A 26,743-nucleotide genomic window follows, 5' to 3' on the forward strand; every position below is an offset into this window, starting at 1 on the left:
TTGGAAAACAGCAAGCCAAGCAATCAGATAAAGGGACATCACCCAAAACTTGAGAAGAAATGACCCATTCAGATGGAGTGGTACAAACCTGTAACCCCAGCATTTAGGAGGCTGAAACAGGGGGATAAATGGTCAGCTCAGTGTCAGCCTGGGCTACCTTGTGAGTCTGAGTCCAGGCTAGGCTACAGAGTGAGACACTGTCTCAAGTAAACAAAAACCCAATTGAAACATCAAAAAATCAGTCATCAAACAAACAAACAAAATGAAACCAAACAAAACACACAATACCAAAACCAAAACACAAGTGTGATCAGCTCAGCACATGTTAAACCGTCTGGGGTGTGTGTGACCTCTCCTGGGCCAGGTTTTCACCACCAGATCAAGACAGTTTGCACCCTGAGTCCTCTGCCCACAACACTCCAGAGCTACTCCGACACAGCCATCAGTGGGAGCAACTGAGAGGAACCATTGCCTCTGGAAGAGAAACCAAGATGAACCCTGAAATTTCAGTAAATACGATTTGTACGAAAGCAGTACTAAGCCGTACTAAGTGGTGCAGTGACTTATGAAAGGGAAGGCTCCTATCACCTAACCCGAAACCCTTTCAACAGACTATTTTAAGAACGACTACAGACTCCCGTAAGTTCCGACCCCTCTCCTAAGCTCCCCAGAGTCTCCTCCACTCTTCCCATTCAAGTTCATCCCGGGACAACATCCACCTGCGGGATGCTCCTGGGAGCACCTCCCTCTTACCTTCTGAAGCAGAGAGCGAAAGCTACCTGCAGGTGTTCACAGGTGGCCGCCAGACACTTGATTTAGCAGCCGATCAGAGAGTTTTAAGGTCCCCCCGTTTCTCGTCCTCTCACACCCCAAACCCAGCAGCAATGGGAGCTCTAAAGAAAGGCATATCCACAGGGCTCGGCACCCCCTCTCTCCCCCCCCACACCCAGATCTATATATAACACCTCCGAAGTTGTCAGCCTAACGAGCCACTTTCTGGCAGACCCGTTGCCATGACAATGACTGCTAATGAGCCCAGTGCTGTGATTGGCACGGCTTGAAGGCTCCTCCACAAAGGACTTGCCAGCACATTCCTCCTTCCCCAACCACGTAGCCAGCTGGACATCCAGAAGTAGTCAGGACATGGCTGGGAGCAGCTTCAAGGATTCAGGCCCTAGCAATTAGTTTATTGCTAACACACTCTGAGCAAACCTAGACACAATGTCAGGCGTGGCCTCGACTGCTATTTCTGTAATCAGCAGGGGTCATGGTGGCAAAGGAACATTAGGAAGATCAAGCCCCAACTTGGCCAGGGGTGATGTTTACCCTTGGATGTAATCTCAGTATCCCAGAAGACGGAGGCAGGCAGACTGCCATGAGTTCAAGACCAGCCTGGGCTACATACTGAGACCCTTTCTCAAACAAAATTAGACTAACTGGGCTATTCTTTCTGCTGGACACCTGTTCATGGCAGGAGGGCTCCCACACAGAACTAGCGCCCCCATGGTGGCCCCACCTCCCTCAACGATGTCACCAGCTTCACGTTTTGGTCTACAGGAAAGCTGAGCACCCTCTCTTTGTCTGGCTGGTGAAGCTACTGTTCCTCCAGTTCTATCTATTCAGAAATTGCAGATCACAGGAGAGGGCTGTGGCGGTAGCAGGGTACGTCTGACAGTAGCACAGTGCGTTCTGAGTGAGAGGGTCATTTTCATAGGCACAGGCTGGACTAGACGGGGGCCGGAGAGCAAACAGCCCCTACAACGAGAGAAACAAACTAGAGATGAGATCCAGGAAGGCAGTGACATGCTCCCCTTGTTCACAGTTTAGTCTCACTCTGCACAGTGCCTGGAACGTTGAACGATGAATGAATGAATGAATGAATGAATGAATGTTGGGATCTGAGCTTCAGACAGATATCAAGCAGCCATTTCATCAAGGCTGAGGCAGATAAATTGCACATTCAGGACTGCCCTCAGCTACATAGCAAGACCCTGTCTCAAACAAACAAAACAGCAGCTACAAAACACAAGCAGAGTGGATTTTAGTGGGTGATTGTGGTACAAACCTGTTAATCCCAGTACTCTGGGACAGGTAGGCAGGAAGGTGCCTGAGTTCAAGGCCAGCCTGGGCTATACATGGAACCTCTTTGTCAAAGAAAAACAAAAGAGCCTTCTAGCATATTATGGACTAGAGTTTACATGCAGACAAGCTTTCTTTTTGAGGAAAAGGGACAGAAATATAGTCTTTAACAGACAAGAACTTGCAGAACATTACTCCCGTTTCCTCTATAGCAAAGGGGAAATTGTCCTTCACTGAGTCCAGAACCCCCACAGATACGCAAAGCCCTGGATGCCTGAAGTTCATGTCTAGCTTTACATAGCAGTCACACAATAACCTACATGCATTCCCTGACACTACAAACCACAACACCAGGCAAGGTAGTTCATGCCTGTAATCCTAGCATTTGGGAGGCAGAAGCAGGAGTAGCAGCGTGAATCTGAGGCCTGGACTATTAAAGAGGTTCCAGGACATCCAGAAGTACAGAGTCTCGAGCAAAAACATCATCAAAAATTGACGTAAGTATTAACTGAGAACACACCACTGAAAGCGATGTAAATATGGTATCTTCACACACACTGCTTAGGGAATGATGGCGATAAACTCTACACAGTTCCAGGAAAAGCACAGTTTTCTTCCCAAATATTCCCAATGGTCAGGAGTTGGGATCTGTGATGTGGGCCCAGAGTGCTTAGAAGATGCTGAATGTTGAAAATTTATGTGAAGTTACTGGGAAGAAAGAGGAAGTCACAGTTAAAGGGACCTAGGTCAAACACTGAAAGCAAGTGATGAAACAATGTATTAACAGGGCTGGGGAGCTGGCTCAGGGCTGAAGCACTTGCTGTGAAGACATGACGATCTGAGTTCAGATCCCTAGGACTCACTAAATGTCAAGCACAGCTGCTGCAGATCTGCAGTTTTAGCACGTGGAAGAGACAGGCAGATCCCGGAAGCCAGCTTGCCGGCTGAACTGGCCAACCAGAGAGACCTAAAGACAAAGGGGAGGAACAACAGCATCAGGACACAACCGGGGCTATCAGCCTCTGGCTTTCACATGTGTTTGCACAGGTAAGCACGCCTGCACATGGCACACTTTTGAAAAGGCCATGGGAGAAGGCTCAGTTGCTAAATGCGTTAGCCACACAAGTTCGACCACTCAAGTTCAATCCCGGGAGCCCACATAAAAAGTTGGATGTGGTGGCATGCATCTGTTATCCCAGCATTTCTACAAGGTGAGAGGCAGAGACAAGAGAATGTCCAAAAGCTCATGGACCAGTGTGCTGGTTAGTTTTATAGCAACTTGGCACAAGTTAGAGTAATCTGGCTGGGAAAGACTCTCAAAATGCCTCGGTGAAACTGGCCTATAGGCAAGCCTGTAGGGTATTGTCTTGATTAGTGATTGATGTGGGAAGGTCTAGCTCACTGGGGCTGGTGCCATCCCTGGGCTGGTGGTCCTGGATTAGATAAGAAAGCAGACCAAGCAAATAATGGGGAACAAGTCAGTAAGCAGCACCCCTCCACGGCCTCTGCATCAGCTCCTGCCTCCAGGTTCCTGCCTTGAATTCAACCCTGACTTCCTCTGATGATGAACCATGCAGCACAAACATAACAAAAAACAAACCCTTTCCTCCCCGAGCTGCTTTGGGTTATGGCATATTTAACCACAGTAACAGAAACTCTAACCTAGCAACAATCAGCCTGGAGGATGCAGTTCTGTGGCCAAGACAAGAAAAACCCTGCCTCAACAAGGGGGAAGGCAAGAACTGACTCAGAAAATATGCCTTCTGACCTTCCTACATACACCCATATATATATACACCACACACATGTGCACACATACATACACACACACTAACTAAATAATTAAATATATGCATAATTATAAATTCTCTTACACAATTAAAGTCTGAAAATTGTTGTTTATGTAGAGGGTGAAAAACAAGTGACAAACAGTCTAAGTAATACCACAAAATATCAAGAGGCAAGAGAAAACCAAAATGAGGACGACCCTGTGGGGACAGAAGTAGACTCTTTTTCTTTTCTCCCATCTGCTCTGGTTTGTCCCCTAAAGTTTCATTCTCTGTAAGCATAACCCCTCCCCCCAATAAGGAATGATACTGAAAGGTGGAGGGACCTTTAAGAGGTGGGGTGTAGCAGGAAACCATTAGGTCTTTGGGGGAGGCACCATACCCGTCTCCTGGGACTGGATTTGGTACCTCAAGATTGGATTGGTGGCTATAAACAGCTCAGCTTTCTCAGCTAGCTCATCTTGTTTCTTTCATTGGGCGACAAGTCGCTCTGTGTCTTTGACTCTGTCTCTGTCTGTATGTCTGTCTGCTTTTCTATCTCTCACACACACTCATCTTCCACACGGCATCCTTTGTATTATGATTTAGCATAAGGCCTTATTGGAAGCTAATGCCAGCGCTGCACTTCCAGGCCTCCAAAACTGTGAGCTAGATAAACCCTGTCCTGTTTCCTTTATTTAGAAACCAGTTACAGCAACATAAAATTAACTAAGCAGGTTTCTAAAAAACAAAACAAAACAAAACAAAACTCCTTCTGAGACATAGTGAGTGGTACACACCTGTAATCCTAGCACTTGGATGTCTGAGGCAGGAGGATCACAAGTTCAAAGCTAGCCAAGCTAATGGCTAAGCTACACAGTGCACTCCTGCCTTGAACAACCCTCTGTGTTCTCCTGCTTCCTCCTGCAAAGCCAGACACTGCTCAGTTGGTTCCCTCTTTCATCCCTTGGCATTTATCCATCTGGATGTCTCTTCCTGAAGCCCGAAGTGTCCCAACTACAGTGTGGACAGGCAGTATTTATAGGAGATTCCAAGTCCAGGAGCCCACTGAGGTTGGACAAACTGGGCCTGAGGGAAAACCCAGCAGGAAGCCGGGGCTCTCAAAACACCTCATCTGCCACTCCTGTTTGCTTCCAGTTTTTACCACTGAGACCATCAGTCTTTAGGGTTATTGAACCAACAGATGTACTACTATGCAAGGGTCGATTAATATGGGTTCTGGGCTAATTAATAGGCAATGAAAGCCCTAAATGTCAGGCTACTCTTGCCTGAGATGGTTAGTCCTCTCTGCTGCTGGTGCCTGCATAGTGCCACCACACAGGGTAACAGCAGATGAAAGATACTTTTGCCATTTATCCTTCTTCTAGAACCTCAGCAGTGACCAATGACAACTCTGCCATTGATGTAAGACTTGCTTCTGCCTCTTCCAAAGGCTGAGCACTATGTGAAGGCACAGAATCTGTGAAGAGGAGGCAGCCAACAAGTATTTCTGAAAACAGGGAACTTTCCTTAGCAGTAGGATTGACTGTTTCCCCATCCTGAAGCCTTTGCTGCAGGGACCCAGAGGAAGCATGTCTGTGCGGTCCTACTGCTTATGTCTGTGTGGTCCTGAAGCTTTAGAACAATTTATATAAGCAAGGAAGTCTGCTCCTAGCAGACTGGTCCAGCTTCTGCATTTCGGCGGAGGAAACCTGCATGATGCTGTGTACCATTTTGTATTGGCATAACAAAATACCTTGAGGTGAGGTATTTAAAGAAGAAAGGTTTATTTGGCCCCCAGTTTTGGAGGTCAGAGGACACAGCACTGAAGTCATAATACAGTGGAGAAACAGAAAAAGAAAGGGCAGTGGAGGGATCAAACATGGAGCATCTCAGCATCATAGCAATAGTCTCTGGTGAGAACTAACTTGCGCAGTTAGTCAAGTCTGTCCCTGTGGGCTAACAATCTTCCGCCTCTCCAGGCTTCCTTCCTTCACCATGTCCACATGCACTATCAGATGAGCCTTTGTAGGTCCCACTCAAACCACATCTAAATCACTGCCCCAGCAGTTAGCAGACTTCTAGATCCTAGCCTGTGCAGATGGGTGTGTTCTCTTTATAATCAACAGCACCAAAAAAGGCTGGGGCATCCTCATTGTCCACCTCCAATTGCAGATGACCAAAGCATCAGCGGAAATCTCAGTGGTTCAGGTCTAAAGGGATAGTGCTCCAAGATGAGTTCAATGTGAATGCTTTCGATGCCTTTGGTTTCCTTCTCTATAAACTGAAATGGTCATAGCCCTTAAGATGAGGGTTTTAGGATCCAGGAGAAAATCTTTTGCAATAGAGTCTAAAACAAACACCAGTGACTTCTAAAGGCATCCGAATGTTCACCTCAGTTTGCAAAAGCAAAGACCACATAAACAGAAGAAGCAACCAAGACCTCCAGCCCAGGAACATGTGTGTTCACAAAACATTATTTTTTATTATTGTTACCTTCAAATTTGTTTAGTCTCTTGTGAGGAGAAAGTTTCAGATCTTTTCCTACCTATATCTGACATCTGTCTGCTTCCTCAGCCAAATCTGTCTTGGAATTGCCGGGAGAAAGATGCCCCACGTGGCTGAGAGTATGGCCTTGGGGCAGCACGTCTGCCCAGCACCTGGAAGGCCCTGGATTCAGTTCCCCTTGCTGCCCAAAACAAATCTAAAAATGCTCAACAAAACAGTACTGGAGTTGCCAATAAAGTGAAGTGACGTCACAAATAACTATAAAAGAAGCACATGACAGGGGCTGAATTCACCACCCTGGGTCTGAGATCGCCTGGGGGTTGTCATCCACTGTCACTGTCAATGGCCAACCGGTGCTAAAGATGCCCTGGTTTGTTAAAATAAAGAATGGGGTTAGACTTTAACACTTCTCTTCTTGAAGGTCAATGACCTTAAATTGCATCCTAGATTTTCTGTCTCCAGCCCTATAGGGTAACTTTGGAGGACACTTTAGGAACTGCTTGCCTGGTAGGGAAAAAAAATCCATTTTTGTGATTCTTAGTTAATTTTCCTTTGTAAAAGGGGGTAACAACCTGAGAGGAGCCAGGGAGCCTGGGAAACACTTAGTGTTGGGAAGGAGTAGATAGGCTTTACATAAGACTCACCCCGCCCTTGTCAGCCCTTTTTTATTACTAAAATTATAATACTCTGAAATGCTTTTTGCTGCTGTTTCTGGACTTTTCTTGAGTAGTTATGCCACACACACAAAAAAGCCCACAATCAAATTTATTAAGCTCTCACCTCCATTTAAAATGGATGGAAGAAGGTCAGAAGTATATGCAAAAGCTAAAAATTGATTTCAAAATAGAAAAGGAGGTTCTAGAGCCTAGAAAGAGAGTAGGGAAGTGTGGGGTCACGGCAAGCAATTGCAAGAGGACTTGGGGGTGCAGCTGGATAGAAGGGGTGCCTTTTAACGGACCAAAGCAAGTAGAGCAGCTATGGTTGACAGCAACTAATTGAATATCTCAAAACAGCTGACAGAGAGGCTTTTTAACATTGCCAACACAAAGAAATGATCTTCAGCGGGGTTGATGGATAGGCCAATCACTCTGATATGATAGTTAACATTATGCCCCATAAATATGGACAATTATGTGTCAATTATAGAGAGGGCTCAGCAGGCAGAGGAGGACACCAATCAAGCCTGACAACTTGAGTTCCACCTCTGGGATTCTCACAGTGGAAAAAGCACGAGAGACTCTTAAAAGTTGTCTTCTGTCCTGCACGCATGCCACGGTACGTTTGTGTGCACACATATACACGCCGTCACACACACACATAAATAAATAAAATCTAATTTGTAAAAAGTTAACGTGTTAGATAGGAGGCTAGAGAGATGGCTCAGTGGTTAACAGCACATACTGCTTTTGCAGAGGCCTCAGATTCAGTTCCCAGAACTCACGTGGGGCAGCTCACAACCACTTGCAACTCTAGCACATGGGAACCCAGTATTCTCTTCTGGCCTTTGAAGGCACTTTGTACTCATGTGTACATAACACCCTGTCACATCCCTGCACACATATTCAAATAATAAAATAATAGTAACAATAAAATCTTTTTAATGCATTAATAATAACCATAACCAAAGAAGTTGTGGAAAGTAAGGAAGACAGTTGGAAGTTGCTTTCTCATTTGGTCACAAGCCCTGTGTCGTATGCTAACAGTTGCCCACTGGAAAGGAACTTCCAGGGCAAGGGGCTTCTCCAGTTCCTGCAGATGTTCTGGGGACAGAAGGAGGCCTCTTCAGGGAGCTGGTGCCATTTTAACGGCAGGCCAACTGTGCCTCATTAGGGAATAAAGGTGGGTGCCACTGCCTGCCAGCTGTGGCTGCCATCCAGCTGGCCTGACTTTGTGGTCACTTCTTGTGGGCAGCAGCAGCCCACAGGCAGCTAAAGAAAACGGAAGTAGCCAGCCTCACCATGGAGACGCGTTCTAGTTACTCTGCAGTGCCAACTGCTTGTGCTCACAGCCGTTCTGTTCAAAGAGGCCTGACTCCCCTAATTGGTTCAGAGACACTCGCTTGCAGGGAGATGAAAGCCAACGGGCAGTTTCCAGAGTCCGTTAGGGTGTGATCTTACCAACCCCACTGGCTGTGCTTTTAGATCCACTGCTAGAGACGCATAAAAAGCAGACAGGTGGTAACTGCCAAGACCTATCGTGGAGGTTCTGGCCACACCACCACACCACAGTAACACGTAAAGGGGCACACAGAATACGATCTGGGTGTCCAGGAGCCATGTCTGAAACTGTAGCAGCCTGGTTTTGAGAGCTGAAGCAACCCGCCTCATCTCTGCTTGGAGGCTTGGATTTCTTCATCTCTCAAATGTGGAAGTCGGACCAGATGGTCTGTGAGGGCTTATTTTGAGTAGACATCATCTAATGCTCAATGATTCTAAATGCTAGCATATCTGTTTTAAGGATGTGCCATTTGTGTAGAAGGGAAAAAAGTCACACTCATGTACAGACATGTGACTCAGAAGCACGGACCTCTTCTTAAAGGCTGTCCACGCCCAGCCTCCTAGGATTGCATCTGTCACCACACTGAGTCCCCTGTGAAAGCCACACTCAGGGACCCAGCTGTGTCTGCTCTGCAGTCTCGTTTGTCCCCTGGTATCTTGGACTTCTGTCTTTGTATCCCCCATCAACATGGCACCCAGAAGCCAGAGGTCATCAGTACACACACATCCTAGGTGGGCTCCAGTGCAACTAGCTTGGCCTGTCAGCTAAGAAACGGGCACATCCGGTCCATCACATGACACACCAGAGACACACAGTCCATTTGTTGGGGTACAACCAACAATGGTTCTGTGCCTTACATGTCCCACATTGCCACAGGCTTGTCTTGAGCTCTTCCTAGCTCTCGGCATACACATGGGTGCCCATCTTCTCTGCTAACCCTCCCTCCTCCTCAGCCCTCAACCAGACCCAGGAGGATCTCCCTAGCATTCCACAGTCTGATTCTGGGCATCCTTCACTTAGTTATAACATGATGGGCTAGCCTGTGGTCCTTCCAGCAGTAACTCTCCAAGAATGGCCCTCTGTACCGGCAGCACAAATATCCTTTGGGAGTTAGCTAGAAATCAGAGTACCAGTTTACCTCAGCACTGGATCTGTGGGTCAAAGCCCGCTGGGCCACTCAGACACCTGCTTATTAGTACAAAGTCCCCTTATTCATAGTCTTAGGAGGTCAAGAGTCACAGTTAGAGGACACCCTTGGATAGCAAATTTTATCGCCCTCTCCCAGAACCAGTTAAGGTTTCTGGGAAAGAACACTAAAAGCAGGGGTGCTTAGTGGCCCAGTGAGGAAGTAGCTCAGGAAGATTCCATGCAGAGAATGCATAGGCTTGCCATTCCAACTGGACCTCAGAGCTACAGAGAGCACAGCAATGGGGGTCACACAACATCTAGGCTAAGGGGTAGATCATAGGAAAGGTGACCTCTTAACATTCAGGTTCCAGGGTCAGCAGAACAAGGCTTTCTATCCCTCTATCTCCAAAAAGCTTCCAGCAGCAGCTGAGCTGGAAGCTGAGTTAGGCATTGCTGGTGCCTAACCATCTGGGAAGCTGAGACACCCAAAGCCCTCCCCACCTTACCTTCCTGTAATGCAGAGATTTATAGTACTTCCCTAGATCTTGCACCTTAGAACTTTGCTGGTGAATCTGGGACATGGGGGGGGGGATGCCAGATGGGCAGGAAGAATTCATGCTTTATATTTAGAAAAAGTTACAAGAGGAACGTTATCAAGAGGATAAATAAATCCACAAGGGCTCTCTTTATTACATGCCTTCAGCTACCTGTCCCAGGTGAGCCTCCCCTCTACAAATACTCCTTCCCATCCCTCCACACAACTCCCCACCCCCACCTCCACCCCAGACACACCCCCAAACCTATCACTTACTTGGCCCATTGCTCCTCTCTCTGCTCCTGTCTGGGGCACAGGAACAATGCCTCCTGGCAGGCATGCGGTTTACAGGCATCCCAGACTCACCAGGCAGAACCCGCATCCCACAGGGGTTTCAGAACAACCTCTCGGCACTATTGAGAGCATTTCCACAATACACAGGAAGGGCAGGTCAAGCACATCTCTTGCAGAAGGGGTTCTTACCATTTGTGGACAGCTGGTCCTTAAGGGCAGCCACTATAGAAGACACCCAGGGGCTGCTCTGAGGTCCCAGGCTCAAGACCAGGCTCCGGGCAGCTGGCTCTGCATGGCACACTCTGGGGAAAGTGAGGCTGAAGCAAGCAGCTGCCCTGGGGCCAGAGCTCTGAGCACCCTGGGGGATGTGCCTGTGGCTTTTCTCATCGCTGTCATCGCGGTTCTTTCACAAAGAACCCACTACATTGCACAGTTCCTCCCAAATCTGCTCCAGTGCCTGTTGGGAAATCAACAATTCAAGCAGGCCTTTCCCGATACAGTTTCTAGAGGACTTATTTTTTCTTTCCCTTTCCCCTCCTGTCTCAGCTTTAAAAAATGGCTGAGGTCACAGCATACAATGGCCAAGCCTATGTCACTGACCAGATGACTCCCACCCCCAGACCTGATAACAAGGGCACCTTTGTCTACTGAATTTTAGGCAGGACTCCCTGGGCCTGCCTTATCCCTGCTGAGAGAAGTTTCTGCCAACTTCTTCCCAAACCTAAGTCAGAGCTCTGGCCCAGGCCCTGGCTCCAGCTGTGTGAACCCAAGGACTGATAAAAGCCAGCACAACAGGAACAGAGAATTTCTAGAAAGGACCATTGTGTGAAACTCTTCTCTGGCCTTGGCCTTCAATAGGCACTCACCACTGCTGAGGCTGAAGTGAAGGCAGGGCTGGACCCAGGAACAATACTGTATCCGCCACCTAAATAGGTTAAGTAGGAACCTGAATCCCCGGTGAATCTGATATTCCATTTGGAAGCTTTCTGGAAGCTGGGGAGTCACGCTACATGGGGTGAAAGCTTATTGAGAACCTGATATTAGATCCCCAGAACTCAAGAAAGCCAGATACACACGGTAGATATGTCTATAACCACAGAAGTTGTAGGCAAGATAGAAGACAGCAGAATCCCTGGGAGCTCCTGGGCCACGTAGCCTCAGGCATGGAATGACAACCAAGAGATACATTTCCATCAAGGGGGGAGGCTCATACTTGAGCTTGTCCTCTGACTTCCGCAGGCATGCCATGTCACACAGATGCCTGTGTTTACACATCCACACACACGCGCACACACACATACACAAGTATGCACATGTGCGCAAATACAGAGAAAAACAAATAAATAAATAGAAGCCTTCTGGAGCTGTTGAAGATTTAGCATTTAAATTATCCAATTCTGTGTTCACTTTCTGTCACAAACTGTGGGACTTTAGCAACTGATTGTGTTTTCTGGGCTGGGGATCGATCAAATTCAGGGCCTTCTGCATGATAGACAAGCATGTACCATGAAGCTGCATCTCCTGACTGGTTCTTTATATAGAACTAAACAAATCAGACCGTCACCCAGGGATGGGGTTAGACTAGGGTCTCCCTGCTGTTATCCCACTATGCTGAGATCTCAGGCAAGGCAGCTAAGTTTCATTTCTTTTTCAGATGCTAAGTAGAGACACGCTCATATCTTTGTAATGGTTGAGGGGATCGAAGGGGAAAATAAGCCAAGCATGCAGGGTGGTGAGGATGCTGTTGTGACGTTACTATCACCAGTGGGTGAGGGGGAGGGAGACACGCAGCTGTCCTGGGCACAAGAAAAAGTCTACATTTGACAATGGAAAGCAAATGAGCTGAGTGAAAAAAATGCATGGGTCATTTTCCAAAGATATAAACATGGACAGTAAGGAGACAGAAAGATGCTTAACATCAGGGAATTATTAGGGAAATGCTCATCAAAACCACAGTGAATTATCGCCTGGTATCCCTTAGGACTGGTTACTTTTTTCTTTTTAAGAACAAGGGTTGACGAGGGTGTAGAAGAATTGAAAACCCTTGTGTGTATTTCCGATGAGAATATAAAGTAATAGCGTTCTTAGGGAAAACAGCATGGCTACTTCCTTAAAAAACTTAAACAGAATCACCCTAAGATCCAGTCACCCTACATCTGGCTATACACCCAAAAGAGCTGAAAGGAAGGTTTTGAAGAGATTTTACACATTCTTGTTCATGACAAAAAAAAAAAAAAAAAAAAAAAAAAAAGTCCAAGTGCCCATTGACGGATAAATGAATAAACAAAAAGTTGTCTTGGGTCTGGGGAGATGGTTTAGTTAGCAAACCACCAAGATGTGTGTAAGCACGAGGACCTGAGTTTGTATCCCCAGCACTGGTCACACATGTTGGTAACCTTAGCACTGGGGACAGGAAGGCATGAGGCAGAGGCAAGTGGATCCCTGAAGCCTTCTAGCCAGCTAGTCTAGCCAATCAGAGAGCTAAGGCAGGAAGATTGTTTCCAAGCCAGCCTGAGTTATCTAAAAAGCAACCTCTCAAAGACAACAATTAATAAGATGATAATAATAAGAATGATGATGGCAGCCTGAAGACCCGAGTTTAGTCTCTGAGACACAATTACAAGCAGAAAGAGAGAGCAGGCTCCGAAGGTTGTCTTTTGACTTCTAGAAGTGCCATAGCAGGTGCCTTTATAAAGCAAACAGAATTAATAAATGTAATTTTAAAAATTAAACAAAACTAAACAGACCCAGTGATAACAGCAAAAAATCCCCTGCAGCTGTCTAAGGATTCAAATCAGTCACTAAGAGGAGAGCCTTATTGGGAGGCAGAGCCCCCATTGGCCACAGTTCATTGCATCATCTCTGGGAAGTACAGGAGAAAGGTTGGTGGGATCTCAAGTGCTCACCTTTCTGGCACTCATGCACACATAGGACCAAGGTGCTTCCCTGCTCTTGGAAGTCAGCCCTCCCAGCCACTGTTATTCAAAGCAAAACTGCATTTTTTTTTTTGGATGGATAACGCCTTTTCTACTTCTTCAGGTTTCATGGAATCACATGGCCACGGAAGTTGCTGTAGCCAACGGCTTCTTAATCTTAGCAAAGAGAGTGGTTTTAAGGCTGAGCAACTAATAGTTGTTATCAGTACCATCTTGGCCCTGTGTTTCACAGAGAAGCAGATACATCCACAAGGAACAGTGTATCATTGACCACATGGAGTAATGACTGTCCCTGTCAATCCACTGTGGCCACCATCTCATAGCTATCATAGACCAGGAAACAGGCTAAACCTGGGCTAAGCAGAAGCGAGTCCTAAAGACTTTCTTCTTTAGGATTTCCCTAAGCTAATCTCTCAGGATCTGAAAGACTCAGGGATAACCTGGTTATCCATAACTGGGTAATAGATTCCGAGTTTCATTTGGGAAGTCACTTGAGTTTTATTAACGGTCCTCCTTTCTTCAGAGTTGGCTCTGAGAAATAAACTAAGGAGCTCTCCATCTCTGTAATCAGGCCGATGTCTACATCCAGAGCCATAGGTACAAAGGAGAGGAGCTCACGATGGAAGGGCAAGAGACTGGTATTCATCTTCATAGAGCCAGACACGACTGACCCACAGGCATTATTCTTTGTTTCAGCTGGGTTGAAAACTATCAACCCAAGCAGGCTGCTTTGCTGCAGGCCCTGGTCCTCTGCAGGATGAATCGGGTTGTGTTATAATGATAATTAATAAGAAGGAACATCTGGTTATGCTGATGACTCACTTTTCCTAAATGCTTCATAGTTATGAAGGGAGAAGTTATTCACCCCCGCAGTCTCCAGGGGATAGGGTCTCAGGCGTGCCCTCCCTCACGTGTGGTCCCTGGGTTCCGTGACCAATTAACCAGCTAATAGTTACTAACCATCCTTTCCTGGTGCTATGGAGGACGCGAGCACTATTACAGTAATGTCCAGCTCTTAAAATTTGGAAGCTAGAGATAAGTCACAAACGGGGGTGGAGGTGGGGGAGGGGAGAAACAGCTTTCAAGACAGACTGTAGCCATGCCAAAAGGCTAAGTCTGGAGACAATACGTGCTTTCAGAATCCAGGGAGGGCGGGATCCCTGTGGGCTGGGAGGATGAAGGGAGGCTTCTGAGAAGATAAAGAATTTGCCCCACAGTGGGGATAAAGAGGAAGGGCTTAACCCAAGTGCCAGGGACATGATGCAAGAAGCACAAAGCAGCTGGGTATCCGATGGGACGAGGGCAGTGGGAGAAAGTGAAGCTGGTTCCAAAGAGAACGGGAAAAGCCAGAACCAGATCCTGGCATCCAAGCTGGGATGGGAACCAGTTTAGGGGTGAGGCGTAGAGTTTATTGGCTCTAGATCCAAGTTCAATCCAAGTGTGTTACCAAGACTTGAGGGCTGTGTCCATGTTTCACGTGGGCGGTGGAGGTCAGTATGGCCCTGGATATGTGGAGCTGGTGGCCAATCCTGTAGGTTAACTCAGGGTTCATAAGGAAAGATGGGGGAGCTGAACTCGAGACACAGGAGAACAAATCCTCTCCTGACCCATACTCTCTGAACTCAAATTCTCCTCCCCCATCCCCTTTCTTGGTGTGCACTGTCCCCCCAAGACCTTCTCCAAGACTCTTCGAGGAAAGAATCAGGTCCTTATCCCATCTTCCTCTGTTCTCACCCAGAAGCCCAATGTTCAGGGTTCCACAGGGGACTTAATACAATGTCTCACACATCAAACCAGGAAGGGATTCCAGCATGCCATAATTTATCCTGCTTGTCAAAGAAAACACTCCTCGATACCTAGAGGGCCTGACCCCTGCTTATCTTGGGAAGGGGAGGATGGATTAGGAGCTGATCTGAGGCCCAGGAGGAGCTGGTGGGTCCTGAGCTTGAAGAGAAGATGCTAATATGAGCTGCTATTGGACAAAGAAAAAACACAGCCCCAAGGAGTGGCAGCTCCAGCCAGGTCTGAGGGTGTGCAGGGCAGAGGTTGAGGGACAGGCAGCCAAGCTCCAGTACGCAGTATGTAGAAGGTTCTATATGTCCACACCACAGAAAGATCCCCAAGACTGACTGAACAAATCAGAAATGGTGTTCAGTTTTTAAAACCCTCTGAGAGCTGGAGAGATGGCTCAGTGGGTAAAGGAGACTGCTACGAAGCCTAACTAATGCCTGAGCTAGGTCCCCATGATTCTAAGGGGTTCCCCAGCTCAGTGTCTCCCAGGTTCAGTCATTCTTAGTCTGCTGCTACAAATGATCACAGCCCTGTGACTTAGAACCACTGTTATTTTTAATTTATTTTTAAAGCAGTGCTGGGCATGGAAAATGGGGCCACATACATGTTACTGAGCCATAATACTGGCCTACTCAAAAGTTTTGAACTAAGAGCCAACTTAAATTAAGCCTAGGTCTAAGTAATAACATCTAAGAAATAACAGGTATGAGTTGGTGGTTTTATTTTTATTTTTCTGTCATCTACAAAAATACACTTACATAAAAGCTGTCATCTCCACATGATCTAAAATTACCTGGTGGATCTTTCATTATAAACTCAGTGCCCATTAGCAAACATTCAGGTTGCGTAGAAAAGCAGCCTGGCGCATCTAGAAAATGGTATTGGATTTGCTTTTGCAATCCTAGAAAACCAAACCTGAATTCCCTGAAGACACACAGCTCTGACTCACTATGGGGAAGAAAAGGGGCAGAGAAGGGAAATAGAAGTGAGGCCCATGGTAGGGGTGCTGGAAGCTGCTCCGGGGATGCCGGTCAACTTGCCACTGACTCACTATTGAGTTAGCAAAAAGAAGAAAAGAAAGAAGGAAGCACTTACTCAATCTTGGGAGAGACAAAGACAACTGGAGAAACCACTCAGGAGTTACAAGGTCAGCAGAAGAGTGGAGAAAGATGTCTTCCAGAGCAAGGGTGGGCTGTGGGAGGGGAAAACCACATTTCCGCCTTCACCACCTGCCCCCTGAGTAGAGATGCATGCAAGCTATGCCTTTGCCAGTCCCTGTTTCTAACTGGAGGGACAGGATTGGCAGGGATCTCATCCCCACTCTGGGCACTCATGTATCAAGGACCTACCCTTCCCTCTACACCTGCCATTGAAGCCTAGAAGTTGCCAGCAAACCAGGCAGCAGGGAGCGCAGGATGATGCGAGGGGCTTGGCAAGTTGCTCACCTGCTCTGAAAGCCACTGTGAAACTGAAACGGGGAACTGGACAGAAGCATGTGCACGTGTGTGTGTGTGTGTGTGTGTGTGTGTTATGAAAACCACGGGATAGTCGCTAGAAAGGCAGACAACCTTCCTGCAAGCAAAAAAAGGCACAGAGGTCAAGAGGTGTCCACACGCTGCATTTGGAGGTATATGCCACGTGCGTTCTGTGTGCTAGCACAGGACCCACGAGAATGAGAAGAAAGGAGGCTTAGATGGTAGGAGAGGTGACCCCAGATGAGGAAATGACAAGCTGAAAGCTCAAAGGAAGAATGCATCTCAGAAAACAATTTAGAAGAAACTAGGAAAACTGTCAGAAGTCATGACCTCGGAGAGAGGAAGAGAAAGTTGGAGTGGAAAAACACAGCTGAGATCAAAGGGATGACCTAAGGATGGAAACGCGTGAGTGGGGGCTCACGACAGGAACCTGCTCACTCAGATCCCCAACAGTAGAGCGGTGGAGAAGCGCTGCTCCCAAAATACGGAATTTGGAACTGAGCAGGGTGGCACATGTCTGGGAGGACTCAGGAGGTAGCAGCCTGAGGACTAGACGCCAAGAGTCATCTTCAGCTACACTGTGAGTTCAGAAGCTCTGTTGTCCCCAAAACGATAAGGAACGAACAAAAGAAATGAATGGGACCGGGAGTGTTTCTCAACTGGTAGAACATCTGCCCAGCTGGCGTGGATTGGACCTCCGGCATCACTTAACCCTGCAACCCCAGCCAGCGCTCAGGAGGCAGAGGTGAAAGAACCGCGAATCCAAGGTCTTCCTTAAATACCTTAAAGTTATATTAGATTGCAATATAAATATATGTATGCTCTGTTACTGTTTAGCAAGCTGCAAATGGGACCCTTCTTCCCAAAGCTTTGCAATCACAGGCATACCCAAGCATGCTGTGCTAACATCTCGTGTGTGACAGAAACAGGAAGGCTTGTCTTGGGCATGCAAGGGAAGACACCACCCACTTAGACTCTAGGCACTGAGAGTGAAATCCACCTCAGGGAGGTGACAATGGGGACGTCTCCACTCAGGTGTGAGTCATTTCTTGCTCTGTGTAGACAGCGAGCTGTGCGGCAGATTTTCCACATCAGGAATAAAGCCCGTCCTTTCGACTCTCCACACCCTCTGAAGGGATCCATCTCGGATCCACTGTGCTAGGGGGAGGCAGCGCATTAATGTTCCCTTGATTCCATCTTGCCATTTTACAGATGGGGAAGTTGAGGGCCAGAGACTAGGAATGAACACCAAGCCTCCCAGGTCTCAATACAGAGTGCCCGCCGGTTGCCCTGAACTTGATGTGAGCATTACAATATAACCACTGAGGCTACAGAATGGTCTGCGGTCAGACAGTACAGCAGCAGCCAAAGCCTGGCTTAGGACCTTAGCGCTCTTCTGGGAGAGGTGACACTGACAGCCACTTCCCATTTATTTGTGGCCAGCGAGCCCTGTGGAGGAAGAGGCTCGGGGAGGAAACATCTGTGAACACAGAGTGATGTCAGGAGCCCCTTGCTTTTCCCTTTGTCAAATCCTCTTTATCTATCTTCCCTACCCTACAATTCAGCACTCCAGCCAAACAGGAGGGCTTGGAAGATTCCATGGCTTCTGGAGAGAACATCCTACAGAGATTTCCAGCATGAGATGTTTGTGACTGCCCAGGGCTGGGAGCAGGAGTATAGGCAAGCAGAAGCCCCACAAACCACTTACCCAGTGGCCTGCCCCAAACCCAAACCCAGCTTCTGGTCTTCAGACGATCCCAGAAGAAGCACACACTAGATTCCAATCACATTCTGCTTGAATAAGCGTAGAAAACCACTTCCCTAAGTGAAACTGGTCTTTTCTCCCCAACACATACAAATGAAAATACAAGCCAGCATGATGGCACACGGTAGAACTCGCACTGAGTCTGGGGCCTAGCTTGGACTACACAGTAAATCTCTATCTAACAGAGGTTGGGTGACCATTCAGCCAGAGGATAGGGAAGCTGGTAGAAATGGGTTAGCTATGCAAAGCTTTCCATCACCTGCTAAGTCTCTGGGTGACCTTTTTGAGCTGCCATCGTCTGAGGGCATCAGGGCTCACTGGCTGATGCTGCCTGAGCCTTCCCAGCAGATTGTGCGGGATTCCCCAGAACAACACTGTCTAACCTCTCTGACACTGACCAGGCTGACCGCAGGAGCAGGAAGAAGGACAAGAGAGGGATTCCAAGGAGCACCACCTCCCATTCTAGTGGATGTAGGACTGTCGTGGAGAGCTGCTGGCTGAGCACACTTGAGTTTCCCCTTTGTGAATCCTCACCTGACTATTTCTCGACCACCAAGACTCAAAGCTCTAGCCAGACAAGAGGGACAGAAGACACAGAGATTTTCAGGGCAAGGTGTGTAGTGCCCACTTCCGGACCTCCAACAAGAGGTGCAGACCATCATGCAAAGGCCCTGCCACCCTTCCTGAGACGAGCCACGCATGCCTTCGCTTTTTTCCTATAGGCCCTTACCTCAGAAGGAGACAGATTAAATAGGGGGACATGGGGACCCAAGTTACCCCATTTCCCGCCTATTGGAAAACTGCAGCCAGTTCCAGTGCCTGTGTTTTGTCATGAGATCCGATGTGTTTGCTGCCCTTGGGTGCTGCACAATGTCTGTTGGGCGCCATGAGGCCGATACGTATTAGCTTATTTGAGTCTTGGGGGAATTCTTATTTTCACTTTGTAGTGTGGTTTGAAGCTGATGTTCTGTCTCTAAGCCTACTACTGATTCCTCTTCACCCCAGGCTGCCCCTGGTTCCCTGTACTGAACCTCTGCTGCCTCCCAAGGCAAAGACTCTAGTCTGCAGAGGAAGCCAGGCAGCCAGCTGCCTCATTATCCCTTTGACTCTGGGAAAGCAATGCTAGTAGGGAGGCTGGTTAACTGGAGAGAGAGGCAGCAGCAGGGGGAAGTGGACTGTTAAGAAGGTAAGTAGCAAAATCACAGCACATGCATTTCTACAAGCGAGAGCTCTTACCAGCATCTCATGCGGTGAAACGTCTCCCGGGAGGTGGCCACTGAGTGCTGAGCAGCTGCGAGCAGTTTTGTGTGGACTCTGACAGAACTAGGAGCTCTCGCAGGGAGCTTCTACTCATCCAACAAAGCAAGAGGCAGAAGCAGCTAGAGATGAGGCTCCCACACTAACCCGCTAATCACGCGAGCCTCCTCCCCTCTACACTGAATTCCGAAAACCTGGAAAGAAACCGTCTCCTGGGAGGTGTACCCCCACCCTGCTTAACTTCTCCACCCAGGGCTGCTCTGGTTGAAGTGGCCTGGGATGAGCACTCATCAGCTACTTACAAGCACAAAGAGAGTCTTTTATTCAAATCTGTCTCCAGACACAGATGTGCATAAGAAATGCATGAGATGGGGCTCAATTGACTGAATGCCTGCCCAGCATACATGAGTTCAATTCCCAGAAGTCATCAACTGGCCATGCTGATACACGCCTGTAGTCTCAGCACTCAGGAGGTAAAGGCAGAAGGACCAAGGAGTTCAAGTTGATCCTGGGTTATCATAATGAGTTTGAGGCCAGCCTGGACTGCATGGAACCCTGTGTGTATGTGTGGCGTCAGGGGTCGAGTTGGCTTCTTCCCAGACTCTGAGCTGTGCCTGTCAGCTTATCTGCATGTGGACATCTCTTTTTCTGCAATGACCTGTACACCAAGAGCAAGAGTAGAGCGAGGAAGAAAAACTGGAAGTCCAGTGGGAAGAAACAGCAGTGCCCATGTGCCAGTCTGCTTTGCCATGGGAGGGCTCTTATATTTAACCCCAACCCCAGTTCCCCAAAGCACATAGAAATGAAATGGGCCAGGGAGACAAAGTCATCAGTGGTTTGGCTGGAGCCTGTGAAACAAGGGCGTTGGGTCAATTCTCCAAGCAATCCATTTGGAAAGGGCTCACATAGACTGTCTGTTGCAGCAATCAAAGCCCTTAGCTGGAAAGGCAGCTGGAAGTGACCAAGTGATTGTGAAATGGCATGTGAGTTACCAGCAGGGGATTTGAAATCAGCATGTGGTTGACCCTTGCCTAGATGCTATAAAGAACCTGAAGGTGGTGGCACATGCCTTTAATCCTGGCACTTGGGAGGCAGAGGCAGGAGGACAGTTAGGGCTACACACAGAGAAACCCTGTCTCAAAAATAAATAAATAAATGAATGAATGAATGAATCCTAGATGCTATAAAGAACCTGAAGGTGGTGGCACATGCCTTTAATCCTGGCACTTGGGAGGCAGAGGCAGGAGGACAGTTAGGGCTACACACAGAGAAACCCTGTCTCAAAAATAAATAAATAAATGAATGAATGAATGAATGAATGAATAAATAAATAAATAAATAAGTAAGTAAGTAAGTAAGTAAGTAAGAATTGGTAGTGTATTTTCATCCAAAGACCTCCAGCACCTTCAATGCCTGGTTATCCTTGCTAAGTCTGAGCAGCCCACCTGGTCCCTTGGAATGAGATTCAATTCCCTGAATGTAGAGCTATGGCCATATACTTTCCCTAAAGGTCAGCTGAAGGTGCCAATCTTGTTTGTTTTTTAGGTTAGAATACAACCCCGAGTTCTCAGGATGGAGACTTAATATCCAATGCAACAACGTTAGGCACTGGGCCCTTTAAGTGCTAATTAGGTCAGGAGGGCCCTGCCTTCATAGGTAGATGAGTGTTGATATCTCCGGAGTGGCTTAGTCACTTTGAGGATGGGCTTGCTAACAAAACAAGTCTGGCCCCTTTCTGCATGTGACTCCCTGGGACTCTGTTGTCTTTCTGCCTTCCACTATAGGATGCCACCCCAAGAAGTCCCTCCATCAGATGTTGCCACCAGAGTTTCAGATTTCCCTAACTCTACAACTATGTATCAAGTAAATTTCTAGACTTTGTAACTTACTTAGTTGTCAGTATTAGGATGACACAAAAGAGACTAGGACATCCATCAACATTGTATCAATGAATCTACAGGCAGAAGAGTCAGTGGTCAACCAAAGGGGAGGAAGATGGCTGAAAGGGTGGCTCAGTGGCTAAGAGCATATACTGCTCTTGCGGAGGATTTGCTCTCCATGTACCCGTGTCAAGGAGTTTACAAAGATCTGTAACTCCAGCTCCACTGGCTCTGACACCCTCTTCTGGCCTCCAAGGGGCAATGGCACTCCAGGGCACAATCCCAAATGCTGGGATTATGGGCAGGCATCACACACCTGGCAGGAATAGACTCTTTAACACTTACGGCGGAATGGGTGTACGGAATTTTTCACACACACACACACACACACACACACACACACACACACACACCTACGAGAAATAACAATGACCACATGCTGGCCTCAGGGATGGTGATGAGCAGAGGCGGGTGGGGACTGGGGCACACTGGAGAGCACACCGGAGAACACACTGGAGAGCCAGCAGCAGCACATCAGAGCCCCAAGGGACAGCAGGCTGGGAGGAGCTGGAACTCTGAATTTTTGTTCTTGAAATGTGCTGATTTAAAGATGCTGATAATCAACTGAACAGTATTTAAATGAAACCTCATGGTGTGGGGCGGTAAACAGAAATAAAATCACAACGAAGTCACAAATCTCACTGTTCTGCTTTGATTTTGCCCACCGGTCACCAGCTGTGACTGCTGGCTTTATCTGTTGGTTATCTGCATACCCTGTCATTTGAAGAGGGGCTTTTGGTTTTAAAGAGCTGAATGACACTTCCCCAGGCTGCCAGGCAGCAGATCTGTCCAAGCTGTCCAGTTTAATGGACCTCTTACCACTGACCCTAGTGTGTGCATCTCAGTGTTGGTTTCTGGGCTATCAGTCGGCACTTTCCAAGAACCGCACGTGTGACCACCTCCCTGCCTACCCCGAGAGCCCTGCTCCCCTGCCTGTACTAAACTTTCCTCTGTAGGTAGCACAGGATACATTTTCTTGAACAGAAGAGACCCTGGAAAAGAAGACCCTGTCCTACGTGGCTTCCTACCCATCAGCTGAAGAGAGTGTTGGAGAGGAAGGTATGTGAAGATGACCAAAGAGGTTAAGGATTTGAGCCTGGGTGAGGACGGATGCCTGGAGAGCTGACGCAGTCATCACAGTGTCCAGAGAGTCAGCACCTGGGGGGACATGGAGTCTGGTGGGAGGAGGGTGGGATTGGAGCCTCCCAGGAGGTGTGAAGAATTCATTCCTGCAGGCCTCAGGGGCACAAGAATGAGTGTCCTGGGGCATAGAGTGACAGTGACAGAGGTCTCCGTTAACTTGGGTCACAGATGTCTTGCCCGAGGCTGTTAGATGGAGCTGTCCTGGGGCCTGAGCACAGCACCACAGGTGTTTTCTTACTCCTGTTTGCCTGTCAGAGAGAAGACAACAGCTCCATCCCTGTTGCCAGGCCGGCCACTTCCCAACTGGGCAGCTTTATACTTCTGTGCTTCTTCTACAGGGGCTTCTCCAAATGGCGCTGCACACTGACCCAACCCAAGCCTGCCCTGGAGCTACTGGGGAGCCAGAGTTCTACTGGAAAGGGAATCCACAGCCATTCTGGAGGAAGCCTGGGATCATTGGGTCACTACTCTACTTGAGGCCGACAACTTCCAAACTTCTATTTCTTTTGAAAGTTTGATAAGTGCCAAAATAAGCATATTTTCCTTAATAAACTCAAATCTACACTGACCCTTGCTATGTGTAGGCACATACATTTTGATTTTCATCCTAGACACTGACTGCATGGAATGTGAGACTTGGGACCCAAGATTCAGGTGACACTGATCCCCAGATACAATCTTTTCCTTTAGAGCTAGGTGGGGTAGTGACGACATCAGGCCTGTGACTCTAGCACTTGGAGGGCAGAGGCAGGAGGAATGTTGATTCCAGTCAAGACTATATTTTGAGACACTGTCAGAAAGAATGGGATGGGAAAGGAGGAGAGAGTTAGACAGACAGACAGACAGACAGAATGATTGTAGGGTACAGTAGCATGCACCTGTAGTTCTTCTAGCTATTCAGTAGGCTGAGGCAAGAAGATCAGATTCCGGGAGTTCAAGAGCAGCATGGGCAAAATAGTGGGACTAAATATCACTATTTAGTAGAAAGAACAGGGTTGATGTCTTCAGACAAACACCCTTGAAACAGTCGCTATGTGCCTGATACTATAGGACAGGACACCAAAATGTCATATTCTAACAATATGCTTGTCCTGTGTGGGCCAAGATCCTCTAGCACCAGCTTGCCCTCTCCCAACTACTGGAGAACAGAAGAGCAGTCTGGCACTTGTGGATGCTCGCAGATGGCAAAGCATGCTGTCCTCAAGCAAGTCACACCCCCACTGCATCCCAAAGCTGTCCTCCGTGGGATCACTCCAAATGTGACCCTAACTCACTGCAAGGCTGTGGGAAGATGGTCAGCATCCTCTGAGTGTCCCAAGGGAAACAAAGTCTCAGGAAAAGTAACAAAATTGTCCCATGGGTAGAAAAGAGCTCGAATCCATATAAACACAAGTTTTCTGCACTTGAACTTTATGCTTGTTCCCAAAGCGGTCTTCTGGGTCTCATTATATAATCGCATGCCCATTACTCTTCTCCAGCTCGAACACAGAAAGGTGTACCCCTGACCGGGCTTCCCTTCTGCGGCTCCTCTGACTGATACGTGCCCTTCGTATGCTGCCCTGCCCTCGCAGCAGAAAATGCACAGTGTGGCACCCGGGGGTCAGAAGGTCCATACGGAACTCCTATTTTCCTGCCCCGCTTGCTGTGTGACCTCCGCCAGAACATGTCACCTGTCTGTTATCTACAATAGGAGAAAGATGCCAGTTGATTCCCACAGACCTTCCCGGGCTTTTCCTAAGAACTCCAGCACATCAGTTGGAGCCTCTACAGAGACTGGCCACATGATGGAAAAAAAAAAAAGAAAGATCCAAATAGGAGCACTGAGGCAAGTCCACAGAAACCAGGAACACCTCCGTCTCGGACACCTACCCCATCCAAGTGGCTTCCCTTCCTTTTTGGAACCTTGGACACCATGCAGCCCAGACTCTCTGAAGTCATGAGGACCACAGAAAGCAAAGGCACCAGAGTCCCTCGAAAGCAGCGTCCAGCCCTAACCCAAAAGGCTATTTAAGAAATCCTTCCCTACCTGTAGGAGTTGGCGGGTCAACAGTCGAACCTGTTCCTCCTAGCCTGGGGCATCTGCATGAGAGATGGCCAAAGTGTCAGGGTCCCCACTCACCTTAGCCCTGCAGTTGATCCTCATATAAATCTGACAGGCTGGTCATTTTTTTTTTTGCCACAGTTCCCAAATCCACTTCTTCCCCGTGGCATCCGCTAATTCACTGTGCAAAGCAGCATTTATATATAGAAAGTTGCAACCACGCAGGTTAGCATTAAAATAGAGCCTTGACGTTGCCGTGGCAACCAAACAAATGATATTCAAAATGAAAGCGAAGTATTCTGCAATCGGAAAAGCATGTCCACAGCCTTCCAGGACAGCTGGGCTCCTTCCCCTGAGTGGGGTGGGACGGTCTCCAGAGGAGGACTCTGTTCTTAGGAATCTCCTCCATTAAGTCACCCTCTCTGATTTCAGCTGAGGCCTCACTGGCCGCACAGGTTCCTTCTGAAAGCCAGCTCCCGCCTGAGGTGGATCCAAGGCCAAGCAGCTAGGTTTGTGTGAATATCCAGCTCAGGTATGCCAGACTACAAATGCTCAACCCATTAAGTTCCACAGGGAAGCAGCCCGGGTGTTATTAGAAGAATGTCTCTAGAAACAAAGATGCCACTGCCTGCTTAAAACAGAGAGCCAAGAGGTCACCTGCCGGGTGAATGACACTAAATTAATCCTCTAGCTTAAAATAATGTGTGTGTGTGTGTGTGTGTGTGTGTGTGTGTGTGTGTGTGTGTGTGATAGAGGGGAGCTGTCTAGAACCTTCTGCGATGTGTATCTTTCCCCCTTGTTCCCTTGTTTAGTATTCCTCCTGGATAGAGCTGAGCACCCCCCACCTCCAGCATACAAGCTCCTGGTTCCTAGATTCAGCATGTGGAACATGGAATGAACTCCCCTGTCACTGAAGCCAACCACCCCTCAAGAATGAGCACAGTCTCCAAGTCAGAAGGATCCTAGATAAGGCCGGTGCCTTGGACCAGTCCCTGATCCTTTTTGAGGCTCAATCTGAACTCAAGTGTGGTCTGGAAAGGCTTGAATAAAGAAGACTGTCGGTTCCAAGTGCAGTGAAGCTGCAGGTTGCAGAGTACTGGGAACTCTCAAAGGAAAACAGTGTGCCCCCCCCCCCAACGAAGTGGCAGTTTGCCATCATGCTAAGCACACACTTGCCATCAGACTCGGCACGCCTACTCTCAGGGATTTGCCCATGAGAAATGAAAACAAGTGTGCGCACACAGTCTGACTCACAACCCTTCAGAGCAGTGACTGGCAGATGGATCTTAAATGTCCACCAAAGTCCGGAGTGTTCGGGGTTTGGTCTCCTACCTGTCAGGAAGTGATAGGCACTTTAAGAAGTGAAGCCGAATGGGAGTTGTTCTGGTCACTGTCCTTGAAGGAGACAGTGATTTTACATCTCAGCCTTGAGGTGAGCAGCTTGGCTCCAACCATCCCTCATCACCGTGGTGCAATATATACCTCACCACAGGCCTCAAGCTAACAGAACGCAGGCATCACATGCTAAAACGCTGGTGTCAAAGGTTACATAGTTTGATATTCTATTCATGTGACATTCTCAGACAAAGCCAAGAAGATGGAGAAGGCGCCAGGAGTTTGGGTGGGAAAGGTATGAATGAAAAAGGCATGCAGAAAGAAAAAAACTTTTGAGACAGGATCTCACTATGTGGCCTTGACAGGCCTGGAACTTGTTATGTAGACCAAGCTGGTCTGGAACTCATGGGAGGAACATTTTGTAAACAATGGAATTTCTATATCCTGATTATCAGGGTGTCTATATGAACCTATATGTGTTAAAAATTCATAGAACTACATGCCAAAAAGGTTGCTTTTACTATATGATAGCTGGAAAAATATATTATTTCACCTTGGGATAAAAAAACAACAGTTGATGGCCAAGAGTATTCAGCTCAAACAAGGGGTCTTCACCCCTACGCAGACGAGCCCTGTTTATATTTATTACCAGTATTGTTTTTTATTTGACATACACTATTTTGATTCTGGATCAACATTCTAAAAGTGTGATTCTTGGACGAGCAGCCGCAGCTGCAATGATAGCTTACCTG

General features: G+C 47.7%; 1 protein-coding gene across 10 annotated transcripts in view; it reads right to left on the reverse strand.

Moving 5' to 3' along the window:
• Positions 1-26,743, reverse strand: part of Gas7 (growth arrest specific 7) — a 225,233-nt gene that overhangs the window by 85,509 nt on the left and 112,981 nt on the right. For 2 of the 10 annotated variants that reach the window (XM_050162669.1, XM_050162661.1), the window contains exon 1: positions 19,512-19,534. The exons of 4 other annotated variants lie outside the window; for them this stretch is intronic. Coding sequence is in view for 2 of the 6 variants with exons in the window: in XM_050162661.1 (XP_050018618.1) it covers positions 19,512-19,517 (6 nt within the window). In the remaining 4 variants the exon portion in view is untranslated. Of the gene's footprint in view, positions 1-753; positions 913-10,497; positions 10,809-19,511; positions 19,535-26,743 lie in introns of those variants that run through there. 4 more of the 10 variants (XM_050162668.1, XM_050162664.1, XM_050162666.1 and 1 more) reach the window with 3 other exon arrangements.

This window comes from Alexandromys fortis, unplaced genomic scaffold (genome assembly GCF_014885135.2).
Source record: "Alexandromys fortis isolate MF-2015 unplaced genomic scaffold, M_Fortis_MF-2015_v1.1 scaffold_84, whole genome shotgun sequence".
Lineage (NCBI taxonomy): Eukaryota > Metazoa > Chordata > Mammalia > Rodentia > Cricetidae > Alexandromys > Alexandromys fortis.